At 44.5% G+C, this 27,549-nt stretch overlaps 1 protein-coding gene across 1 annotated transcript in view; it reads left to right on the forward strand.

Moving 5' to 3' along the window:
* Positions 1-27,349, forward strand: part of slc25a48 (solute carrier family 25 member 48) — a 36,089-nt gene extending 8,740 nt beyond the window's left edge. Inside the window, exons 5-7 of the mRNA XM_078411406.1 lie at positions 2,818-3,087; positions 19,888-20,021; positions 24,512-27,349. Of these exons, the coding sequence (XP_078267532.1) occupies positions 2,818-3,087; positions 19,888-20,021; positions 24,512-24,634 (527 nt within the window). The 3' untranslated portion in view covers positions 24,635-27,349. The remainder of the gene's footprint in view (positions 1-2,817; positions 3,088-19,887; positions 20,022-24,511) is intronic.
* Positions 27,350-27,549: the final 200 nt, after the last annotated feature.

Raw genomic sequence — 27,549 nt, forward strand, 5'->3', positions numbered from 1 at the left:
CCCTAAAAGCTAAATCTAACTCTCTCTTTCCATACCGCCACCACTCTTTTGCGTAAAATAAGTTTCCCCTCCGGTTCCTATTAAATGCTTCCCCCCTCACCTTAAACCTATGTATTCTGGTTCTCGATACCCCTATTCTGGGCAAGAGACTTTGTGCGTTTACCCTATTCCTCTCATGATTTTGTACACCTCTATAAGATTCATCCTCCTGCACTCAAAGTAGTAGAGTCCAGCCAGGCCTGCTCCACCTCTCCCTGTAGCTCAGGCCCTCGAGTCGTGGCAACATCCTCATAAATCTTCTCTACACCATTTCCAGCTTGAGGAAAGAATTGATGAGAACAATGCACATGTGCTATATTGGAATCAAAAACAAGTTCTTCCAAGGCCTGGCTATATATTTAGGAAAAATAACTGACTTGCTTTGGTACCTCACACATCAGTTAATATCGGTCTGAAGAAGGGTCTCAACCCGAAACGTTCCCTCCAGAGATGTTGCCTGTCCTGCTGAGTTACTCCAGCATTTTGTGTCTATCTTTGATTGAAACAAGCATCTGCACAAAGGCAATATCATATTTGTTTCCTCGTGGTATTTGCACCATTCTTTGATACCCCATATAAAGACAGTCCGAGAGTCTCCAGTGAGGTAGATAGTAGCTCTGGACCGCTCTCTACTAGTTGATAGGATGGTTCAGTTGCTGATAACAGCTGGGAAGAGACTGTGCCTGAACCTGGAGGTGCATTGCATGGCATTGCTGACAGATCTATGTGATACAATGCATTGCCCCCCTCCCCCCTTGACTCAGTGCAGGCGGTGGGAGAGAGGAGGATGATGGCAAAGCTATCATCACTGCTGGACAATGACTCCCACACCATGCAGGACACTGTCACTGCACTGAGCAGCCCCTTCAGTGACAGACTTCTTCACCCCAAGTGTGTGAAGGAGAGATATCGAATGCCCTTCCTTCCTGCTGCCATCAGACTGCACAATCAGCACTGCTCCCAGCGGACCAGTAAATAAAGATAATTACCATTATTTTATTTTTTAACGAATGCTTATTTATTTTTGCTATCCACTTTGCTGCTGTAACCCTGCAAATTTCCCCGTTGTGGGACGAATAAAGGATTATTATTATTATTAACTTGTGGCATTTTTTACTGTCTGTCAATTTCCATTTCCCCCATGCTTTTCTGAACACTTAGATTTTATTTGACAATGCAAAACTCGCTGAATCCTCTCAAACATCTAGTTTCTTGTTTTCTCTCTATGCCCCACAATCTCCCTGCCCTTAATGCACTTCCACGCACTCAGAAACCTATGTGATATTTGTCATTCCAAATGCCCCTTTAAGTTTTTTTTATATACTTGATTTAAATGTTACTTCTCTGCAACTGTTGCACTACAATGCTGAGAACCATATTCAGCACCATGTATTATTTCAATAGACAATAGACAATAGGTGCAGGAGTAGGCCATTCAGCCCTTCGAGCCAGCACCGCCATTCAATGCGATCATGGCTGATCACTCTCAATCAGTATCCTTCACTCTATTTGAGTTTGACTTAATGGTATTTATGTATAGTGTCATCTGATTTCATTGGACAGCATGCAAAAAAAGCTTTTCACTGTACACGTGACAATAATAAATCTAAATCTATACCGCCGTGTCAAAAGTCTTTTTTTTAAATTCTGGAGATGGTCCCAGCCATTAATGCTCCAAACCCCTTATTTTGCTATTCCAATATTTTGATAAACTTCCGTCCTTTCCAAAGTCTGAAGAAGGGTCTCGAAACGTCACCCATTCCTCCTCTCCCTGTCCCCCTGAGTTACTCCAGCATTTGCTTCTTTCCAAGTACCAACCAATTACAGTGATTCATTCGTCTATGAGATTTGAATCATTTCTCATAAATGTGTTTTTACAGAAGGAAACTACGTTTAATAAGCTGTCCTTCTGTTTTCAATCAAAATATATGATTAAGTATTATATATTATTAAGTTTAAGGTGATACAGTGGTAGAGTGGTAGAGTGGTAGAGTTGCTGCCTTATAGACAATAGACACTAGACAATAGGCGCAGGAGTAGGCCATTCGGCCCTTCGAGCCAGCACCGCCATTCAATGTGATCATGGCTGATCATTCTCAATCAGTACCCCGTTCCTGCCTTCTCCCCATACCCCCTGACTCCGCTATCCTTAAGAGCTCTATCTAGCTCTCTCTTGAATGCTTCCAGAGAATTGGCCTCCACTGCCTTCTGAGGCAGAGAATTCCACAGATTCACAACTCTCTGACTGAAAAAGTTTTTCCTCATCTCCGTTCTAAATGGCCTACCCCTCATTCTTAAACTGTGGCCCCTTGTTCTGGACACCCCTAACATTGGGAACATGTTTCCTGCCTCTAACGGGTCCAACCCCTTAATAATCTTGCAGCACCAGATAACCGGGTTCAATACTGACTACGGGTGCTGTCTGTACAGAGTTTGTGTATTCTCCCTGTGACCACGTGGGTTTTCCCTGGGTGCTCAGGGTTCCTCCCACATTACCGGGATGTGCAGGTTTGTAGGTTAATTGGCTTCTGCAACATTGACCCTTTTGTGTAGGATAGAACTAGTTTACGGGCGATCGCTGGCCGGCGCGGACTTGGTGGGCCGAAGGGCCTGTTTCCACGCTGTAACTCTAATCTCAGCAAAACGAAACTAAGTTAAAATTGCCATGGGCACTAATATTTCTGTGTCGAGACTTTGTTATAATGTTTTCTGCAGCTTTTTTACTGTTGATGACAATTTTGTTTTAGGAATTGCTAAATATGTTTTACACTTCTACAGCTAAATTAAACTTGGTTGGTGCTGGTTCCATTCACTCGATTGCACTGAACAATCAGCCTCTGTACAGGGGCCCTGTGCACTGCATTAGCAGAATTCTGCGCAACGAAGGGATTGCTGGACTGTACCGAGGCGTTGGAGCCATGTATCTCAGAGATATTCCGGGATATTGTTTGTATTTTGTCCCCTACATGTTTCTGTGTGACTGGATGATGCCCGAGGGGACTACATCACCTAGTCCGTTATCTGTGTGCCTGGCTGGTGGGGTGGCAGGTAAGATTGCTTTCAGTGTAAGATCGTACTGTTTCCCTTGTGTAGGAGGGAAGTCCAGGTGGCTGGTTTACACTGAAGATAGACACAAAATGCTGGAGTAACTCAGCGGGTCAGCCAGCATCTCTGGAGGAACGGAATAGGTGACGTTTCGGGTTGAGACCCTTTATTAGACTCTCTGTCTCGACCCGAAGCGGCACCTCTTCCTTTTCTCCAGTGATGCTGCCTGACCCGATGATTTACTCCGGCATATTTTGTCTGTCTTCATACTGTTTCTGTTGTTGGGTAGTAATAACGCCAGAAAAGGAATTCACGCAACGTTCAGTTGTAGCGCTGGTTATTTTTCTGCAGGTAAAAGCATGCACCAAAATAACATCGTTGGGGTCCCACACAAGTTTCAACTCAAAGGGCAATTGGTATTCAGACGAGCCTAATGTGGAACACAGATTTGGCCTTCAATGGTCAGGGTGTGTTGGGGATGTGCACCGTTCATCGATGATGGTCATTGAGATGTTGCTGTTGGAGATGGACACTCAGGCAGGGGATCATCATCATTGGGACCACCCAACGTTAGATAAGTATGGCTTAATAGTGAGATAAACCAACTCAGGACCATCCTCAATGATACAAGTATCACAGGGTCGGTTTCTCCCTTGGTTAGTCACATTAAGTGGTGTTGGAAGACCATCAACTTGGTGAAAGATGCTCTTTGGTCTGCCTGAAACTTGTTGGTCACCCTACACAGGGAGAGGTCCATCAGGAAATGTTGTCGACTGTCTTGCTCCAGACTGCAGGAGTAGCTGCTGGTGGACGCACTGAAGCTTGGTGCAGCCAACGCCAAGGCTCTGTGGGACTGGACCACACTCAAGGGTCGTTCCGCTGCTGGACATTGGGGGGCAGAGTCCGGTGGAGACACCCCTCAAACAAGGGAAGGGTGGAGACTGACATGATAGGAGCATTTAAGAGGCTTTTGGATAGGCACATGGAAGTGCAAGGAATAAGGGGGGTGTGGATCATGTACATGCGGATGAGATTAGTTTAACTTGGCAGCATGTTTGGCACAAACATTGTGGGCTGAAGGGCCTGTTCCTGTGCGGTACTGTTCTGTGTTCTAATGCTAGAAGAGCACTTCACCCACTGGTGAAGGTTTGGTGCTGCGTTCGAGGTCTCAACTGTTTCCGAAGCTAAAATGTTGTTGAACATTAGAACGGTGACCCCAGTCAAACATTGCACACAGCCGCACGCCAGATAGGCTGTATGGCTAAACCCTTGGTGGGACTGTACTTTAGTTTGTGGAAATCACCACTCAGCAAAGAGAGGCACGCGGGCGCTGCGGTAGAGTTGCTGCCTTACAGCACCAGAGACCCTGGTTCAATCCCGACTACGGGTGCTGTCAGTGTGGAGTTTGCACGTTCTCCCTGTGACCTGCATGCGTTTTCTCTGAGAGCCTGGTTTCCTCCCACATTCCAAACACGTACAGATTTGTAAGCTAATTGGCTTTGTAAAATTGTTCCGAGCGTGTGTTGTGGGGCTCTCTGGTCGGTGCGGATTCGTTGGGCCGAAGGGCCTGTTTCCGCGCTGTATCTCCAAACTGAACCAGAGTAAACTACGCAGATGGTTTTGAAGTGAATTTGTATCCCATTACATGTAGCATTACACAGTGGAATACCATTTCTAGTCCAAGGTGTTTGGTACAGCTCTATGGAAGTGGATCGAGACTTCTTACACCTATTTGATTTCTGTCGCGTACATGAGACAAAAAAGAAGAGAATTTTGATTTGATTTCCATTTGGGTTCTTGAGACCATACAATATGCGTTGATGAAAAATCCACAAAATTGAACATTGTGCACTGTTTTCCTGTGGTGTTTTCAAAGATCATTCACCACAGTATATAGTTGCTGGCTGGGACGAGATCAGCATGAAATCTGACCTTCATGCCGCTCAGGGTTATTTTTGCATCCACACATTGGATACTGAGGGGATGCTGTGCTCTTCTGATCTGTTTTGATGTTCTAATTGAATTAATCTATTTTATTTGTATATTTATTAAGCAGGAGTGGGAGGAAGCCTTTAATTCGTCCAGTTTTGAGCACTGAAAAGCAATCAGTCTTCAATGTTTTTTCAGGTATTCATTGATACAGATGAGTTAGTACCCAGTTGTTCGTGACAAGAATAATATGGTGCTTTTGACACGATTTACAGAGTTAGACTTTACTTTTGAGATACGTCGTGGAAACAGGCCCTTTGGCCCACTGAGTCAGCGCCGACCAACGACCACCCTGTACACTAGTTCTATCCTACCCACTAGGGACAATTCACGGAAGACATAAACACTATCCTACACTACAAAACTACAAAAAACTTGCAATTTTTCACCAAAGCCAATTAACCTACAAACCTTGGGAGTTCAACGAGATCTGGGTGTCCTAGTGCATCAGTCAATGAAAGGAAGCATGCAGGTACAGCAGGCAGTGAAGAAAGCCAATGGAATGTTGGCCTTCGTAACAAGAGGAGTTGAGTATAGGAGTAAAGAGGTCCTTCTACAGTTGTACCGGGCCCTGGTGAGACCGCACCTGGAGTACTGTGTGCAGTTTTGGTCTCCAAATTTGAGGAAGGATATTCTTGCTATGGAGGGCGTGCAGCGTAGGTTCACTAGGTTAATTCCCGGAATGGCGGGACTGTCGTATGTTGAAAGGCTGGAGCGATTGGGCTTGTATACACTGGAATTTAGAAGGATGAGGGGGGATCTTATTGAAACATATAAGATAATTAGGGGATTGGACACATTAGAGGCAGGAAACATGTTCCCAATGTTGGGGGAGTCCAGAACAAGGGGCCACAGTTTAAGAATAAGGGGTAGGCCATTTAGAACGGAGATGAGGAAGAACTTTTTCAGTCAGAGAGTGGTGAAGGTGTGGAATTCTCTGCCTCAGAAGGCAGTGGAGGCCAGTTCGTTGGATGCTTTCAAGAGAGAGCTGGATAGAGCTCTTAAGGATAGCGGAGTGAGGGGGTATGGGGAGAAGGCAGGAACGGGGTACTGATTGAGAGTGATCAGCCATGATCGCATTGAATGGCGGTGCTGGCTCGAAGGGCTGAATGGCCTACTCCTGCACCTATTGTCTATTGTCTTTGTAGCGTGGGTGGAAACTGGAGCACCCGGAGAAAACCCACGAGGTCACGTGGAAAACGTACAAATTTTGTGCAGACAGCACCCATAGTCAGGATCGAACCCGGGTCTCTGGCGCTGTAAGGCAGCAACTCTACCGCAGAGGCACTGTGCCACCCCGGGAATGTAATTCCCCATTGAATGTTGTTTTTGGCTACATTATTATATACCGTAGACAAAAGCTGTAGTTAATTATTTATTCATCTCCACATTTCCATTGTAGATTACACAGTGTGAGGTGCAGCTGTTGTAGACTGTGCAAAGGTTAACGATTTTCTTGAAACCGGCCTGGATTTCAGGCTGTGTGGGTGTACCTCGGGAGACCCTCGGTGGTGAGTCTGTGGAGTTCTTTGCCACAGACGGCTGTGGAGGCCAAGTCAATGGATATTTTTTTAAGGCAGAGATAAATAGATTCTTGATTAGTACAGATGTCAGGGGTTATGGAGGGAATGCAGGAGAATGGGGTTAGGAGGCAGAGCTGGATCAACCATGATTGAATGGCGGGGTAGACCTGATGGACCAAATGGTTTAATTCTGCTCCTATCACTTATGACCTTATGACAACCCAATATTCTTTGAGAGGAGAAGCAAGAATTGATTTTGAGCATGCAAGGTTCCAGAAATCTAGTTGTATAATTTAATAAACTATGTAATATAATTTTGCCCAGAACTAAATCACTGTTATCTTGAGTATCCCATGCTTGTGTCTCAGACCACCTATGTTATGGTTTAGGTTTATTATTGTCACGAGGTATAGTGAAAAGCTTTATTTTACATACTATTTAATTAGATCAAATATACTGTACATGAATACAGTCAAATGACTCGTTTGTCATGATGCAGCTTTAAAGGACTTTGGTTAGGTCGCATTTGAAGTATTATGACCTGATGAGACTATTTTGTACATGCACGCCTCTTAGCAAATAGTTCAAGATCTCTACCTGTAGAGCCACGTGTGCAGGTTTAGTTTTAGATTTAGAGAAGCAGCGTGGAAACAGACCCCTCGGCCCACCGAGTCCGCGCCGACCAGCCATCCCCGCACATTAACACTACCCTACGCACACACTAGGGACAATTTTCACTTACGCCAAGCCAATTAACCTACATACCTGCACGTCTTTGGGGTGTGGGAGGAAACCGAAGATGTCGGAGAAAACCCACGTGGTCACGAGGAGAAAGTACAAACTTTGTACAGACAGCACCCGTAGTCGGGATCGAACCCGGGTCTCTGGCGCTGCAAGAGCTGTAAGGCAGCAACTCTACCGCTGCGCCACTGTAGCCGCCCACAATGGGTGCCCACTGGACCCACATAGCTAGGGTCCAGAACAAGGTTGGCACAAAGTCACTGAGCGGGGACACAGGCCTTTGACTCACAGACTTTCAGTAATTTATCAGCATTGCTCGAGTTAGGACATCAGATAAACATTAACCAAACTTTTTAATTTACAACTGTACTCAGTTGAAATGGTCAAAGCTCAACACGAAAATGCTGGAGTAACTCAGCAGGTCAGGAGGTATCTCTGGAGAACATGGATAGGTGACATTTTGGGTCGGGACCCTTCATTGGAATGATTGCAGGGAGGTTTGGGATGGAAGCTTGAGGAGGTGAGGGGGCAGGACGAAGCCTGGTCAGTGGTAGGTGAACACAGGCCATTGAAAGGCAGATCATTGGACAAAGACCAGAGATGAAGTGACACGTGTGAACCAAAAAGGTATAAAGAGTTGCGAATTGTGAAGCTGGAGGAAGGAATGCAGGTAGAAGGGGAGGGGGGGGGGGAAGAGAGATCAGCTGGGGTTCACGGGAGGAGATTGGGTAGAGGGGTGGGAAAGAAAGAAGTGGCAGTTGGAGGAGAAAGTGGAGGGGGAAGGGGGGGGGGTGTTTGTCAAAGTTACGAAACATTGGAGAATTCAATGTTCATACCATTGGGTTGTAAGATCCCAAAGCTTATTCCCTGCCCCCACACCCTTTCCCTGAACCATGGCTGACCTTGCACCAATTTCTCCCCTCCCCCTGCATTCCTTCCTCCAGCTTCACAATTTGCAACTTTTGTATCCTCGAGCTTCACAATTTGCAGCTCATTTTCCTTTGGGGCTCGTTGCTGTCTGTTCATCTCTCTGGCCCATGTCGAACAATCTGCCAATCAGAGAACCCTCTCACCTGTGTTCACCCATTAGTGGCCATGCTTTGGCCTGCCCCTCCCCTCTACAAGCTTTCTTTCCTACTCTACCCCCCCCCCCCCCCCCCCCCCCCGAAACATTGCCTACCCATGTTCTCCAGAGAAACTGCCTGATCCGCAGAGTTGCTCCAGCACTTTGTGTCTTTCTTTGATCAGAGCTCAGGGTTTTGTCTTGGGAAATAAAGGATAATGTAAGAGGTCATGAATTTATGAAATAGGTTAGATGTCAGAAATATCAAGAACCCATTTTATGCCCGAGGGAACGTTAGAGGCAGGGCTATCAATTTCTGAAACCTCAGCAAAATATTTGAAGTGCTGAGAATCGTACAGGGCCCTTGGGAGTGTATTAATGGCAGAGCATGAGGTCTATATTTAGCGTTGTATCCAATTTTCAAAATGGACACTTCCTCGGGAGAAGAAACAGTTAGCAGTGAGTCTACAAAATAGTTACGAATTACAAAGAATAAAATCGCAATGAAACCGTGACATTCTAGAATATTTTTAATCTCCCAATACTTCTAGTAATCAATCAGGTACAATCTTCAATGTCTACAGTAAGCTCATTTTTTTGTGCCCGAAGAAAATAAGTCATATTTTTGATCTGTGACTTTTGAGACAGCCACACTATCTTAAATCTCTGGAGTTACTACTTGGCCAATTTGTGGACAATACAGATTCATACCACTGCAAGTTAATTCGTCCACATCCCTGTGGCGTAGCGGCAGAGACCTGGGTTCGATCCTGACTACGGGCGTTGTCTGTACGGAGTTTGGACGTTCTCCCCATGACCCGCGTGGGCTTTCTCCGGGTGCTCAGGTCTCCCTCACACACACACTCCACGCTAATTGGCTTGGTAAAATTGTGAATTGTCCCTTGCGTGTGTAGGGTGCTGTTAGTGTGCGGGGATCGCTGGTCGGCGCAGAATCGGTGGACCGAAGCGCCTGTATCTATAAATTAAATTTTAAAATTCCATTCTTCAGATACTTATTCAAAACTCACCATTGCCCCAGAGGAGGGATGGGAAGATAATGATGCAGTATCTAATTAGGACTGAATATATCATAGCTCCTAGAACAGACAGGAGGTCTATAAATCAGGTCTTACCTTGTACTATTGAGCTTAAACAAAAGCTCACATCTGTGGCATGAGCTACTGCAGGAAAAGACTCGGGTTCGATCCTGACCTCGGGTGCTGTCTGTGTGGAGTTTGCACATCCTTCCTGTGACCGTGTGGGTTTTCTCCCACGTCCCAAAGATGCGTGGGTTTGTAGGTTAATTGGCCCTAGAGTGTAGAGAGTGGAGGAGAAAGTGGGATAACATGGAATCAGTGTGAACGGGTGATCGATGGACAGCGCGCGCGGTGGGCCGAAAGGCCTGTTTCCATGCTATATCTCTAAACTATAGTAAACTAAACATTGTACATATATGTTGCAGCACGGTGGCGCAGCGGCAGAGTTGCTGTCTTACAGCGCCAGAGACCTAAGTTCGATCCAGATTATGCGTGCTGTATGTGTGGAGTTTGTACATTCTCCCCGTGTCCACATGGGTTTTACCTGATTGCTCCGGTTTCCTTCCCACACTCTAAAGACATACAGGTTTGTAGGTTAATTGGCTTCAGTAAAAAATGCAAATTGTCTCTAATGTGTAGGGTAGTGCTAGTGTACGGGGTGATCGCTGTTCGGCATGGACTACGTTGGGCCGAATGGCTTGTTTCCACACTGTGGCGCGTCGATAGAGGCCCGAAATAAAGGCGAGAAGCCGGGTATTTCGGGACGTTCTGTTTTATTATTCCTCGGTTATCAGACGGGTCGAGTCTGCCGGAATGGCTTTGCGCCCAAAACCTTGTCCTTATAAACATGTTACCGGACCGCCCCCCTGGACTGGTCCATTCCCGTGCCGAGGGGTCGGTAGTAGTATGGCCCGACCCTTGGGAGCCGCCACAACTGTATCTTAAACTATACTAAGCCCAGGATCGATCCTGTCCTTGGGTGCTGTCTGTGGAGAATCTGTAAGTTAATTGGGTAGTGTATAACTAGTTTGAATGGGTGATCGATGGTCGACGTGGATTTGGTGCATCTGTTTCCATGTCATATATCTAAACTCTGAACTAATCTCTAAAAATATCTGTGAAACTGACAATAAAAAAAAATGAAGGAATGCTAAAAATACAATGCTACCTCCATAACAACTTACTCAAACCATCGCCATCCATAAAATATTATTTAAGTGTCACCAATCAGACTGGTAATACCTAAAATGCACAGTGACACCAAGGAGCATGAGAGTGGGTCTGATTACATAGCTCTCTCTCAAAGAGCTAGATGAGTAACAATGGCCATATACCATCCTTCCATGTTGTAGTATCCTGAAGTTTTCATTATGTTTCCATTATGCTCTATGACGTGGACTATTGCTTATAGTAGATCATAAGATCATCGGGGCAGAATTAGACCATTCAGCCCATCGAGTCTGCTCTGCCATTCAATCATGGCTGATCTATTTTTGCCTCTCAACCCCATTCTCCTGTCTTCTCCCTGGAATCCTTGACGCCCGTGCTAATCACGAACCTATTAATCTCCGCTTTAAAAATTCCTCAATGACTTGGCCTCCACCACCATCTGTCAATGAATGTCACAGATTCACCACCCACTGGTCTCCGTGAAGGTAGCTGACATCTTCTTGGTTAGCAATAGTAGGTTTGCATGGGATTTACCCAACTCTGTAATATCAGCCGGAGAATGTGCAGCTGTGTAAGTATTAGATGAGGAGAGAATTGAAAAGATAAACCTGAAATGGAATATTTCTAAAGTAAAATATAAAAGTACTGGAAGTACATAATAGTTGAATTGGAAACCAAAAGTGAAAGGGGGTTGAACATTTAGATTATACCCTTTTGATCTCACTTCAAACATTAACTTACCTCTCCTTCTGTTAATGGCTGAACTTCTGTACATTTATAACCAACCTACTGTTATATGGATAGAATTATGCTTATCTCTAAGCCCCACAAAGTAGAAGGTGCTACTGACTCAGTATATGAATGTCGGCACAAAATTCTCCTGTGTCAGATAGGTATTAGAGAATTTTTGATCCCACTAGCCCTATCCCTCAATTTAAGGTATTGTGGAAGATTGGGGAGGGGGAAGGGGGTGAAATCTCTCCAATACTTACATTCAGTTCAAATAATAGTCAAGAGAGATGTGAATCTGGTCCATGCCTCACCACCATCCATTGCCACTATCACACGTTCACAAGTTATAGGAGTAGAATTAGGCCATTCGACCCATCAAGTCTACTCCGCCATTCAATCATGGCTGATCTCTGCCTCCTAATCCCATTTTCCTGCCTTCTCCCCACAACCCTTGACACCCTTTCTAATCACAAATTTACCTATCTCTGCCTTAAAAATACCCACTGACTTGGCCTCCACAGGTAATGAGTTCCACACTGAGTTAATGTTAGGGTATAAGCAAGTTTGAGTTATGGGCTTATGGCCAATATTAAGGAAACCTGCCCATCTTAATGCTCTTTCTTTGAGGGATACCTTTGTATCTGTTTTTGGATATAGGATCTGTACCTGTAAATGGTGAATACCATTTTTGGGTTTGATTTATTATTGTCAGGTGTACTGAAGTAAAGTTTTGTTTTGTTTGCTATCCAATCAAAGTAGTTTCTTCCCAGCTGTTATCAGGCAACTGAGTCATCCTACCACAACCAGAGAGCAGTGCTGAACCTTATTGGTGATCCTCGGACTATCCTTGATCAGACTGTCCTGGCTTAACCTTGCTCTAAACGTTATTTCCTTATCGTGTATCTGTACACTGTGATGGCTCGATTGTAATCTTGCAGTGTCTTTCTGCGGACTGGATAGCATGCAACTAAATCTTTTCATTACACCTCGGTACACGTGACAATAACCTAAACTAAACTAAATATAAATCGTAAATATAATCAAGCCAAACATAAGTACAAAGGGTCGAGTAAAAGAGAAGTTGCAGAGTGCACAATATAATTCTCAGCATTGTAGCGCATCAGTTCTATTCACAAAGTCCAATGTCCGCAATGGTGTCAAGGTGAATTGGACAGTACCCGCAAGAAATTGCAGAGAGTTGTAGACACGGCCCATTCCATCACACAAACCAACCTCCCTTCCATTGACTCCATCTACACTTCACGCTGCCTCGGCAAGGCCAGCAGCTTGATCAACGACCAGTCTCACCCCAATCACTCCCTCTTCACCCCTCTCCCATCAGGTAAGAGGTACAAATGTTTGAAAACGCACACCTCCAGATTCAGGGACAGTTTCTCCCCAGCTGTTATCAGGAACTGAACCATCCTCTCAACAACCAGAAAGTGATCCTGGCCTCTCATCTACCTCCTTGGAGACCTTCAAACTATCTTTAATGAGCCTTTACAGGACATTATCTTGCACTAAATATTACACATCCTTTATCCGTATCTGTACAACGTGGACGGCTCAATTGTAATCACACATAGTCTTCGCTGACTGGAGAGCAAGCAATAAAAAACCTTCTCACTGTCCCTCAGTACACGTGACTATAATAAACAAAACTAAACCTAACCTTATACATGGACCATTCAGAAGCCCGATAACAGAGAGGAAGAAGTTGTTCCTGAGTCTGGTGGCGTGTCCTTTCAAGCTTCTGCATCTTCTGCCCGATGGGAGTGGGGAGAGGTAGGAATGACCTGGGATGGACAAGACTTTGATTATGTTGGCTGCTTTCCCAAGGCAGTGTGAAGTGAAGATATGAGTCGATGGTGGGGAATCTGGTCAATGTGATGGATGGGGTGTCCATTTCTGCTCCTTGGTGAAGTGTATGCCTCGTGAGAAATACGTTTTTATTCTTCGAAGAGAAAAAAAACATTCTTACCAGGAACAATACATATAGATAGATGCCAATAGAAATAATGAAAGTGTGGGCAAAGAAGTTGTTGGAGAGAAGGAGAATTCTGTATGTCTTTGAGTTTATCACAAGCTATAGTGCATTCCTTAAATCGTGAAAGAAACTTGGAAGGACAACCTAATTGGGATCAATTATATGGGCAATGGCTTGTTAAAAGTTCCATGCCTTTTGCTAGCAGTAAGCGAGAATGAGAAGAAATTTCTTTAGCCATGGAGTGGTGAATCTGTGGAATTCATTGCCACAGAAGGACGTGGAGGCTAAATCATTGGGTTTCTTTAATGCGGAGATTGATAGGTTCTTGATTACTAAGGGCTTCGAAGATTATGGGGAGAAGGGAGGAGAATGGAAAAGCAGGTCAGCCATGATCGAATGGCGAGACAGACTTGATGGGCCGAATGGCCTGATTCTGCTCCGATGTCCCATGTCTTATGATAATATTAGAAGCCAGCCAAAGTAATGCAATCTTTCCTGAATAAGTTTAGTTTATTTTAGTTTATTGTCGTGTATACCAAGGTACAGTGGAAAGTTTTTGGCATGTCAATGGCCGAAGTTTCAGTCCACTGACACCAAACGTCCCTGATATGCTCCCAGCACTCTTAGAACACCCATTAATTTATTTTCCAATTCCTTTCACAGGTTATGCAGGGCTGCCATGAATTATTATTGATTGGCGGTTTTTTTTTAATTTAGTGGTTCAGTGGTCCCTTTATTGTCACGTGTACCGAGGTACAGTGAAATATAATTTGCCATACAGTCATACCAAAAAAGCAACAAGATACATAACTACATAAAGATTAAACACAGACTTAAACAGCCACCACAGCGGCGTCTGAGAATCCCCAAGGCACACAACATAAGCAGAGACCCACAGCCATCAGTTCAATGTCCAGACCACACACACACACACACGCTCCTTCACCGTGATGTGGCCAGAGTTGTACCGATCGCCGTCACTCTCTCTGCAGTCCCTGTCCTCCTGAACAGTCAGAAAGCCGTCCACACTCGCACTAGACTCCGGGATGTCCTCATGGATCCACGCCCCCGCAAACACTGAGATCACTGCACTCACGGCACTCCCTCCGAGTCCTCACCTGCGCAGGCAGCACGGCCATCTTGTTTTTTTCGGCGACCTCACATTCCCCACTGTGATGGAAGGCAAATAACTTTTACCTTCTTTCCTCCTTTTCTCCCGCGGTCGGGGCAATCGAAGCTTCTGCAGTCGGGGCGATCGAAGCTCTCGCAGTCGGCGATCGAAGCCGCCGCATCGGGGCGGTCGAGGCGATCGAAGCTCCTGCAGTCAGAGCTCCCGAAGGCGATCCCCGACAAAGGAACCGCCAGCTCCACGATGTTAAGGCTGCAGTGCGGACGGAGATACGATACGGAAAAAGTCGCATCTCCGTCGAGGGCAGAAATAAAAAAAGTTCCCCCCCCCCACCCCCCACATCATACAAAACTAAAAGTACACTAAAACATACAAGTAATAAACAGATTAAAAACAACAAAAGAAGACTGGCTGTTGGTGAGGCTGCCATGCACGGTGGCAGCTGGTAGTTTATAATGTTGTGCATGTATGTCCTGTGACCGTGTGTACATCATGTATTCTAGATAAGGTAATGAGGTCAAGTTTATAGTATGCTTGGGAATGGGATGGGGGGTGGAAGATCTGTTCTTTACTGAACTGTACAGGCAAAAAGTACAGCTAAACATAAATATTTACTCACGTTGTTCAATGATCTGCTTTCAAAGGCTGTAATTTAGAATATTTGACTTTTAAGACGTACAGATTCTGTTAACTGAATTATTAATGGCATTTAAAAATGTCATTCAACTCCAGTTAATACGTACACTGTTAGGAAAGAGTTACTGATAAAAATGTTTACATGTTGAAATGTTTAACGTGATTCAGAAAAATATGTTTAAAATCTAACCAAAGCAAATTCCACATAGAACTGGAAGCAGATATTATTGATAGTCTACATGGATAGAAAAGATTTAGAGGGATGTGGAGCAAACACGGGCAAATGGGACTAGCTTGGAGAGTGTGTATGCGTAGGAAGGAACTGCAGATGCTGGTTTACACCATAGAAAGACAGCGTAGGTTTACTAGGTTAATTCCCGGAATGGCGGGAATGTCATATGTTGAAAGACTGGAGCGACTAGGCTTGTATACACTGGAATTTAGAAGGATGAGAGGAGATCTTATCAAAACGTATAAGATTATTAAGGGGTTGGACACGTTAGAGTCAGGAAACATGTTCCCAATGTTGGGGGAGTCCAGAACAAGGGACCACAGTTTAAGAATAAGGGGTAGGCCATTTAGAACTGAGATGAGGAAAAACTTTTTCAGTCAGAGAGTTGTGAATCTGTGGAATTCTCTGCCTCAGAAGGCAGTGGAGGCCAATTTTCTGAATGCATTCAAGAGAGAGCTAGATAGAGCTATTAAGGTTAGCGGAGTCAGGGGGTATGGGGAGAAGGCAGGAACGGGGTACAATATTGAGAATGATCAGCCATGATCACATTGAATGGCGGTGCTGGCTCGAAGGGCTGAATGGCCTCCTCCTGCACCTATTGTCTATTGTCTATAAGGCAGAAAAATAGGGTTAGACCGGAGAGATGGATCAGCCATGATTGAATGGCAGAGTAGACTTGATGGGCCAAATGGCCTAATTCTGCTCCTATCACATAAAAAACATGTGGAGAAGCCAAAAGGGTGCGAAGAGAGGAAGTTGATAAAAAAAGGATGGTAGGGAATGAAATTTAGAACCAGAGGAGAGGATGCTGGGAGAGGTGAGAGAGTGACTCCTTGGTTCACTCACCTCTCCTCATCCACCCTCCTCCCCAGACACTTCCCCCTGCAACCGCAGAAGATACATCACCTGTCCCTGCACCTATTGTCTATTGAGAAGGCAGGAACGGGGTACTGATTGAGAATGATCAGCCATGATCACATTGAATGGCGGTGCTGGCTCGAAGGGCCGAATGGCCTCCTTCTGCACTTATTGTCTATTGTCTAAAATGCTGGAGTAACTCACTGTGTCACGCAGCATCTCTAGAGAAAAGGAATAGGTGACATTTCAGGTCGAGACCCTTCTTCAGACTGACCTGTTGAGTTACTCCACCACTTTGTATCTAGTATGGATAGTCAGCTTTTTATTTCAAAAAAATTATTCAATAATTAAAAATAATATTTACAATACAATAAAACAAAACAGAACCCACCACCATAATACAAGATAAACAAGTATACTAAATGAATTTCTATACAACTATGTTACACTCCTTGTCCAGGATGCATTCAACGCCCCATCGGTCCCAGAAATCCCCCAGGGTACCCATGGACGGTGCGTAGTCCCTCTCTAACACCCCCCCAGGAAAAGGGGCAGGCAGCTGGCTCGGGCAGAGCCCTCTTCCGCCTGGCACCGTGACTCGCGGATGGCCAGCTTGGCCAGGCCCAGGATCAACCCAACCAGAGCATCTTTGGCACATACCCTCTCCCCTACGCACAGGGTGTCCAAAGATGAGGATGGTGGGTGAGAAGTGCAGCTGGAAGGCAAGGAGCAGCCCCTTTAGATATTGGAACAGGGGCTGCAACCTCACACACTCCATGTATGCGTGGTACACAGATTCACACATTCCATGTACACGTGGTACACAGACTCACTCCATGTACACGTGGTACACAGATTCACACACTCTATGTACATGTGGTACACAGACTCACACACTCCATGTACACGTGGTACAGACTCACACTCCATATACACATGCACAGACTCACACACTCCATATACACGTACACAGACTCACACACTCCATGTAAACGTGGTACAGACTCACTCCATATACACGTGGTACAGACTCACTCCATATACACGTGGTACACAGACTCACATACTATGTACATGTGGTACACAGACACACACTCCATGTACACGTGGTACACAGACTCACACACTCCATGTACACGTGGTACACAGACTCACACACTCCATATACACGTGGTACACAGACACACACACCATATACACGTGGTACACAGACACTTCATATACACGCGGTACACAGATTCACTCCATGTACACGTGGTACACAGACTCACTCCATATACACGTGGTACACAGACTCACACACTCCATGTACACGTGGTACACAGACTCACTCCATATACACGTGGTACACAGACTCACACACTCCATGTACACGTGGTATACAGACTCACACACTCCATATACACATGGTACACAGATATACACAACATATACATGTGGTACACAGACTCACTTCATATACATGTGGTACACAGACTCACACACTCCATGGACACGTGGTGCACAGACTCTTCCAGCCCGCAGCAGTGGCAGGCGGCTGGCGAGTCTGTGAACCACGAGAGAAACAGGTTGCAGGGGACTCCTCGGTGCAATACCCTTCACCCCAGGTCCCCGATGTAGAGGGGGATAGGCAGCTTGGTGGGCATGGATGAATTGGGCTGGAAGGCCTGTGTCTGTGCCACATGACTCTATGACTATGAAACCTCCTTTGTGCCACTAATAATTGCATTGTGAAAATATTCAATTTGAAACAGCTGTTAAGTTTAAGCTGTGATTGAAAAGTAAATGTATTCCATCTGCCAAGAGAAGAAAGTGTTTTGCATTTAACCAACGCATTTAAAAACATAAATTAACAGGGCACTGTTGACAATGCTTTTGTTTCATACCAGTAAGTAGTTTTTTAGTTTAGTTCAGTTTATTATTATTGTCACATGTACCGTGGTACACTGAAAACCTTTTTGCTGTGTTCTATCCAGTCAGCGAGAAAACTATACATGATCACACCCAAGCCATCCACAGAGTACAGATACAGGATGGAGAGTATAATGTTTAGTGCAAGATAAAGTCTAATAAAGTCCAATTAAAGATAGTGTGAAGGTCTCCAATGAGGTAGATGGGTGACCTGGACTGCACTCTAGCTGATGAGAGGACGGTTCAGTTGCCTGAGAAACTCTCAGCCTCAGAATAAAAGGGAGTACCTTCAGAAAGAAGATGAGGAGGAATTTCTTTAGTCAGCGGGTGGTGAATCTGTGGGATTTGTTGCCATAGACGGAGGTGGAGGCTTTGGATGTTGTCAATCTCCACCTTAAGAATGGATATTTTTAAGGTGGAGATTGACAGACTTTTGATTGGTAAGGGTGTCAGGGGTTATGGGGAGAAGGCAGGAGAATGGGGTTGAGAGGGAGAGATAGATCAGCCATGATTGAATGGTGGAGTAGACTTGATGGGCCGAATGGCCTAATTCGGCTCCTATCCCTTATGAACTTATGACCTAGTTAATGAATCACAAAATGCTGGAGTAACTCAGCAGGTCAGGCAGCATCTCAGGAGAGAAGGAATGGGCGACGTTTCGGGTCGAGACCCTTCTTCAGACCCTTCTTCAAACCTCAGTCTGAAGAAGGGTCTCGACCCGAAACGTCGCCCATTCCTTCTCTCCTGGGATGCTGCCTGACCTGCTGAGTTACTCCAGCATTTTGTGAATAAATACCTTTGATTTGTACCAGCATCTGGTACAGTTATTTTCTTACACTAGTTAATGAATCATCAACATAATATTGACAAAAGACAAATCAACTTTCAGTTTCCTGGAAAAAGTGAGGCACCTTCATCTTTCGTGTTACATCACTGCCTTCGTGCGTCCTAAAAAGGACGCAAGCATCCGGCGACAATCAGTGGGAGCCATCACTTGTACAGTAGATGGTGGTGGTGGCAGAATTAGCTCAGGACACTCCCAGTTTCCAGCCCCACCACATGACGCCTCTGCTGAGGGGCCAGTGAGACACCAAAAAGTGCCGTTTCTACGCTGCATCTCTAAACTAAACTAAAATCAACCTAATGTCCTTCAAATCTCATATCTCCTTGAGTTAAGTAGAAACTAAAAATGCCAGGAATCCCCTGCAGGTCAAACCATATCGAAGCTGCAATGTCATCAACGTTAGCTCCGTTCCTCTCCTGCCTGACCCGCTGAGTATTTTCAGCAATTTTTTTTCTTTTCGTTTTGGAGTTCCAGTAACGACTGTATTTTACTTTTGGATGTCAATGGCGTTGGTGGACGCTGAACATCAGTGCAATTAATCTCATTTGAAATCAATTCCTCGCAAAAATTTGTCATCACACACTGCGACCAACTCGATGGAAGACCTTGGTGGTTGCAGTTTGTTTTGCATCTCTTACAGTCTGGCAACTTGCGACAGCGTCATTGGACGTATGGGGTGGGGGGGGGGGGGGGGGGGAGTCATTCAGTCAGTGCCTTGTGGCATCAACAGATGGTGGACACTAACTGGCAGGGGAAAGTAACCAGAGTATATACATGGTTGACTTATTTTTTAAAAAGCATAACTCTCCGTATTCATCCTGTTGTGCCTCTTCATTTCTGGTCATGTGCTGTTAACCGTGCGATTCCGCAGAGATATTTTATTTCTCCCTTCTCTGAAGCTAAACGTTAGTGCCGTTACTTCGGACTATTGACTGAAATTCTCTTTTGCAGGAACAATTTCATGGGGCACTGCAACTCCCATGGATGTTGTCAAAAGTCGTCTTCAAGCCGATGGGGTGAACGAGACGAAGTACAAGGGAATAATACACTGTATTCAAAAGAGTTACCGGACGGAAGGGCTAAATGTATGTAAAGGAAATGGAACTCACTGCTCTAGATCATTTTGGAGTTGAAGAATATTTCTGTTTAAATCCTTTCTTTTCAAAAGAGCTAAGATAACTCCTAGAAGGATATAGACGGATAAGGGGGACCTCATTAAAACTTACTGAATAGTGAAAGGCCGGGATAGAGTAGATGTGGAGAGGATGTTTCCACTAGTGGGAGAGTCTCGGACCACAAGCCATAGCCTCAAAATAAAAGGATATACTTTTGCAAAGGCGAAGAGGAGGAATTTCTTTAGACAGAGGGTGGTGAATCTGTGGAATTCATTGCCACTGAAGGCTGTGGAGGCCAAGTCAATGGATATTTTTAAGGTGTAGATTGACAGATTCTTGGTTAGTACGGGAGTCGGGGGTTATGGGGAGAAGGTAGGAGAATGGGGTTGAGGGGGAAAGATGGATCAGCCATGACTGAATGGCGGAGTAGACTTGCTGGGTCGAATGGCCTAATTCTGCTCCTAGAACTTATGAACTTATTTGGTGCATTAAATGGCCACTGCAGGTAATGAATGCCAGCACCTAAACTAGTAACCCGCTTCAGTGCTAAAAAGCCCAGTGGAAAAAAAAAAGAAAATAATTCAAATCTTGAATGATGTAATGGAACATTACTGGTGTTTCCAGAACAGGAGGGGGTGTAGACTCACAAGTCCAGAGTCAATGCCACGCTGATCACCTGGATGTGAGTCACTGACTGCAGTGTCTCCCAGCAATTCCCATTCTCCTTCACCTCCTCCCTCATCTCTGTGATAGGTTTTGTGCTGCTGTCACGCTGAATACAGCAGTAGGAAGGCAGCCATGGGGATGAGGGAGGACGTGAAGGGAAATGGGAAGTGAAGGGGGATCAACAATCCCACACATAAAGCTGTGGCCCTACACTGCAAGTGGCTTAAAGCCATAGCAGCTGGTGGATTCATCAAAGAGCCATTAATGATGCTGCGATCTTTGCCAGTAATCCTTGTGATCAAAAGTGGAGCATAGAATAAAGAGTCTGGAAAATGCAGCGTGTAATCTATCCATGGAGTCATACAGTGTGGAAACAGGCCCCTCTGCCCAACTTACCTACATATCCCATCTACGCTAGTCCCACCTGCCTGCATTTGGCCCAAACCATGTATCTGTCTAAATGTTTCTTAATCGTCGCGATAGTCCCTGCCTCATCTGCCTCCCATGGCAGCTCGTGCCCTTTGTGTGAAAAATGTACCCCTCAGCATCCTATAAAATCTTCCCCCTCTATGTCCTCTGGTTCCTGATTCCCTTTCTCTGGGCAAGAGATTCTGTATGTCTGCCCAATCTATTCCTTCACGCGATAGTGTGGTCCCAGGCTGCAAGTGGCTTCAAGCCCCAGCAGGTTGTGGATTCATCGAGCTTAGTTTAGGTTAGTTGATTGTCACGTGTACCGAGGTACAGTTAAAAACCTTTTTCATAAGATCATATGTGATAGGAGTAGAATTAGGCCATTTGGCCCATCGTCCACTCCGCCATTCAATCATGGCTGATCTATCTCTCCCTCCTAACCTCATTCTCCTGCTTTCTCCCCATAACAGTATAACAGTATAACAGCGCTTTATTTGTCATTCGGTACCGAGGTACCGAACGAAACTACATAGCAGTCATACAAAAAAGAACACAAAACACATAACCCCAACACAAACGTCCATCACAGTGACTCCAAACACCCCCTCACTGTGATGGAGGCAACAAAACTTCCACTCTCTTCCCCACGCCCACGGACATAACCCCTGTACTAATCAAGAATCGGTTCATTGAGAGCAAGGATTTGTTGCGTGCTAACCAGTCAGCAGAAAGACAATACATGATCACATGCTGCGATCTTTGCCGGTAATCCTTGTGATTAAAACTGGAGTATGGAAGAAAGAATCTGACAAAAGCAGTGTGTAATATATCCTTGGAGACACTTTCATTCACATGGTCCACTTGTTGAGGGCCTTGCTAATTGTTTTGTTAACTGGTAATTTGTCCCTTTAACAGCTAGATTTCATTGTCTGCCGTGCATTGGATGACATCATTAGATGTGCATCTGGAAGTGGACCAGCCTCAGTTACGTTAAGTAGAAACAAGGAACTGCAGATGCTGGTTGACACAAAAGGACACAAAGTGCTGGAGCAACTCAGTGGGTCAGGCCGCGTCTCTGGAGAACATGGATAGGTGACATTTCGGGTTGAGATGCTTCCTTAGAAGGAAGTGACTGAAGTAGGGTCCTGACCTGCTGCTTTACTCCAATACTTTGTGTCCATCAGTTACATTAAGGTCACAGCCCAGGAAGGTCCAGGCCAATTTCCCGGTGATTGCTAATCAACCCGGAGATTATTTAGGGCGCGTTTTAACATGTTCCCCATTTTCCTCTTGCCTCAATAACAACCTTCCCTATAAAGTACACATTAAAATGTACATTAGAGAGGTCTGAAACAGGGTCTCCACTCAAAAGTCCTTTATCTGTCCATTTCCCTCCACAGATGCTGCCTGATCCGCTGAATTCCTCCAGTAGGTTGGGGTTTTTTTTGCTCAAGATGCCAGCATCTGCAGTCTCTTGTGGATCCCACTTAAAAATGTGCAGAACTTGTTCCAATTTTGGGAAATTTGCTGGGGTTATTTTGTGATTGTTTGATATAAAGGGCAGGTAAATGACCCTTTTAAAATAAATATTTGCACCAAATATGTTGGCCTAGTTCAAGGATCAGTAATGAATGTTATCTTCACATCACGTTGATTTCTACATTGAGTGCTGGCAAGAGGAAAATGGGGAACATGTTAAAACGCTGGTGGCTAATATCATCTCTTTCTATCAGAGCTCCACTGTCACGTTTTGTGGGTGAAATGTTAAGGGATAAATGATTCCCTCAAGAGAGAATTAATTACAAAAATTAAGACATGTAGTACATTAAGTACATTAATGTACATTAATGTACATTAAGCACATTTAAGACAAAGATTTTCTTGTTAAACGGGAACGGGTGCACAGATATAGAAGGGTGTGGCCCAGGACTCGAGGGCCTGAGCTCTAGGGAGAGGTTGAGTAGGCTAGGTTGCTATTCCTTGGAGCACAGGAGGATGAGGGGTGATCTTGTAGAGGCATTCTAATTAAATTATCGAAACGTATAAGGTTATTAAGGGGTTGGACACGTTAGAGGCAGGAAACATGTTCCCAATGTTGGGGGAGTCCAGAACAAGGGGCCACAGTTTAAGAATAAGGGGTAGGCCATTTAGAACTGAGATGAGGAAAAACTTTTTCAGTCAGAGAGTTGTGAATCTGTGGAATTCTCTTCCTCAGAAGGCAGTGGAGGCCAATTCTCTGAATGCATTCAAGAGAGAGCTAGATAGAGCTCTTAAGGATAGCGGAGTCAGGGGGTATGGGGAGAAGGCAAGAACGGGGTACTGATTGAGAATGATCAGCCATGATCACATTGAATGGCGGTGCTGGCTCGAAGGGCCGAATGGCCTCCTCCTGCACCTATTGTCTATTGTCTATTGATTAGATAGGGTAAACACACAGTCTTTTACCCAGAGGAAGGGAATGAAGAACCAGAGGACAGAGGTTTAAGGTAAGAGGGCAAAGATTTAATAGAAACCCGAGTGGCAACTTTTTTACATGAAGGCTGGTAGATCTATAGAGAGAGCTGCCAGAGAGGTAGCTCAGCCAGGTACTATCACAACGTTTAAGAAACTTTGAGACAGGTACATGGATAGGATAGGTTTAGATGGATATAGGCCAAATGCAAACAGGTGGGACTAGCGTAGAAGGGGCACGTTGGTTGGCACGGGCAAGTTGGACCGAAGTGCCTGTTTCCACACTGTACCACTCTACATCCAATCAAAATTAAGGACCACACATTAATTTGGCATGCTAAGTTGGACCACTCAGTACAATATGAGAATTATTGTGGCCAAGGAACAAATTTGCAGTCCACTGCATCAGTGAAATACTGCTTGTCGCCAGGTGGTCTGCCCAGAACAGAGAGGTATCAGGGGAGGTGACCCCAACTTACTTACTGTTGTTGGCTTCATTATGGAGCACAAGGAACTTGGAAATGGCACCAAACTGGTGACTCTCTCCACTGTACTACTGCTTTTGCACTTGTACTGTATCTGAGAAGCTTATCTACTATACGTATAATGAAACTATACTGAACTGTATACAAAAATGAATTTTACTGTACCTCGGTACACGTGACAAATAAATATCATACAAAGAACTGCAGGCACTGAAATCTTGAGTAAAACACAAAGTTCTGGAGTAACTCAATGGATCAGGCAGCATCTGTGGAGGGAATGGACAGGCAACCTTATGGAGCAGGTAGTCCTCTTGGATGAGGATATTGCAAATACAAGAATGCATAGCGTCATCTTTGAAAATAACCAAGTAAATAGATGTCATGCAGATGTGACAATTACTGTGCGTGGGAATTTGCTCCTGTATTAATGTTTGTTTTATTTGCTAGGTATTTTTTAGAGGAACAGCTGTGAATGCCATCCGGGGATTCCCAATGAGTGCAGCCATGTTCCTTGGATATGAATTCACGTTGAAATTATTGCGAGGTCAACAAACAGAACGTAACATTTAGTCCCTGGTATTTATCCGGTTTCATTGTTCCTGCCCCAACCAACAACTGATCAGATTTATGAACAGAATGACTCTATTATCTCCATGGCTCCTGGTGTCAAACACGTCAACAGTTCGTCGACAAATCGCTATTGGACTACACAGAAGTTACGCAGAATGACGGTGCATTGCAAACGTTATATGCAATGTTCCCCAGGAAGTCACACGGAGCAGGTATAAAGCTAAACCACAAGAATTGAGCAGTGGTTTCAAAGAGGAATCTTTGGCGATGAAATTTCGACCAACCAACCAATGACTTGCTGAGTAGTCCTCGAGCAAACGAATCCCCCGCTAAAATCGAAATAGGAACAAAAAACACAGAAGCCGCTTAGATTATTGAAGAGATTATATTGGTGGAGGTAGTGAACTGAGAATCGGTGCCATTAACTTGCAGAAAGATATATGTCTCAGCATTATTGTGTAACATAGCAAGAGGGATTTGCATAGAATCATGCTTCACAAGAGAAAATAATTTGCCGCATTGTTCCTCTGCAGCTTTTTATAAGAACGAACCAATTAGTTCCACTCTCCTGTTCTTTCCCTTCTCTGATATTTTCCTTTAATACTTCCATATTTTTTAACAGTAATGTGGACCTATTTACCAAATTTGGCTGAATTAGCTGAAAATCACAGAGGATTGTTTATTATTTCTTCCTCTATTTCTTAAATAAATGTATGAAAATGTACAAGCGGGCAGAGGGGGGTCAGCATGTGGAAAATCATACTTCTCGATTGCTCCTCTGATTTTTTCGCAAGCGTTTACTTTTTTTTGCCTCATTTCTTCCAGGAAACTGAAAGCTGATTTGTCCCTTGTCAATATTACGTTGATCTGATTAAACTAACTCGATCATAAGGTCATAAGTCATAGGAGCAGAATTGGGCCATTCAGCCCATCAAGTCTTCCCCGCCATTCAATCATGGCTGATCTATCTTTCCCTCCCAAACCCATTCTCCTGCCTTCTCCCCATAACCCCGACACCTGGACAAATCAAGAACCTATCAATCTCCACCTTAAAAATATCCATTGACTTAGCCTCGATAGCTGTGGCAATGAATTCCACATTCACCATCCTAATTATGGCTAATAAGAGAATTGAAAGCTTGGACCTAACAGACTCATTGACATGCTACCAAGCAATTACGTTTCATTATGTTACTGTGCTTTTAAATTGTTGCATCGGTGCTGCACAAAGCTTAATTAATTTTATACAACAGTATAACAAGCCACTTTATGCAGCTAAGTAAATATTAATTGGCTATCACGATTGCTCCTACATGCCACAATGCAATTTGGGTACCAGGTGAATGCTTTGCAATTTTGCAAGTGGAAAAGTCACCCAACTTATTGATGTGCTGGAAGTTATTTTTACCTTTATTCCACACATGAGTAGAAATCAAAGGACACCACGATTTAACATGTAATAAAAATGAACTGCGGATGCTGGTTTATACCAAAGATGGGCGGCACGGTAGCGCAGCGGTTGAGTTGCTGCTTTACAGCGAATGCAGCGCCGGAGACTCAGGTTCGATCCTGACTACGGGTGCTGCACTGTAAGGAGTTTGTACGTTCTCCCCGTGACCTGCGTGGGTTTTCTCCGAGATCTTCGGTTTCCTCCCACACTCCAAAGACGTACAGGTATGTAGGTTAATTGGCTGGGTAAATGTAAAAATTGTCCCTAGTGGGTGTAGGATAGTGTTAATGTACGGGGATCACTGGGCGGCATGGACTTGGAGGGCCGAAAAGGCCTGTTTCCGGCTGTATATATATGATATGATATGATATGGACACAAAATGCTGGAGTAACGCAACGGGTCAGGCAGCATCTCAGGAGAAAATGGATGGGTGATGTTTCGTGTCGGTCTGACGAAGGGTCCCCACCCGAAACGTCACCAATCCATTTTCTCCAGAGATGCTGCCTGACCTGCTGAGTTACTCCAGACATTTGTGTCTATCTTTGCCACGATGATTATGTTGGCCTATGTATTTTCTTCGCAGATAATTGCAATGCACCATACAAAAGCAAAATAACATTACTGAAATGTATTATAGTGAAATACGTCTACAGCACAAAGCGTGGATCAAAACAAATTCTAAAGAGAACAACATTTCACCAAGTCTGAAGACTGATGTAAAAAGCCCTAACTTTAATTTCAGTTTTAATGCTGTGTTCAGAAGCATTTTGATTATTCTCTGATCTGTGACCAAGTGCTAAAATGTGCTAATCACAAAGCAAATTATTTTTTCACTTAGATACCATGTATCTGTTTTGTAGATTACAGATGAAAATACTGCTTGTTACAGGCCAGAAGAGGTAGTGAACCTTCTGTGTGGAAGGTGTGACTTGAGCACATCATGTACTATTTTTCTGATTGTAATTTTAATTTCCATTTCATGTTGTTGTCTATAGGTGGAGCATGAAACTGCACATGGCATTATGGTCTTGAATGACAACCGTTTCATTATCCGCCTTATATTTTTATTCACATTCATGGGCACGTGTTAATTGGAAACAGAGCAGCACAGCTTTTAAACAGGTTTGAATATATTGCCCATGTGGTGAACCACAATGATTGACTGTGGGACGTGTATTTGGTGGAGTCACGGTCACTGAGAGCTAAATGCCATGTGCAATTAACTTAGAAAAATGATCAGCAATAAAAAAACAGTTAGACAAAATGTTGTTATCCTGTTCATTTGGCTGCCAAACCCATTATTATACTTGTGTGCAAAGATGTGTAGTGTTGTGACGGGTTGCAAGGGCGGCATTGTGGCGCGGCTTGTAGAGCTGCTGCCTCACAGTGCCAGAGACCCGGTTTCGATCTGGATCACGGGTTCTGTCTGTGTGGAGTTTGCACGTTCTCCCTGTGACTGCGTGG

This window comes from Rhinoraja longicauda, chromosome 14 (genome assembly GCF_053455715.1).
Source record: "Rhinoraja longicauda isolate Sanriku21f chromosome 14, sRhiLon1.1, whole genome shotgun sequence".
NCBI lineage: Eukaryota > Metazoa > Chordata > Chondrichthyes > Rajiformes > Arhynchobatidae > Rhinoraja > Rhinoraja longicauda.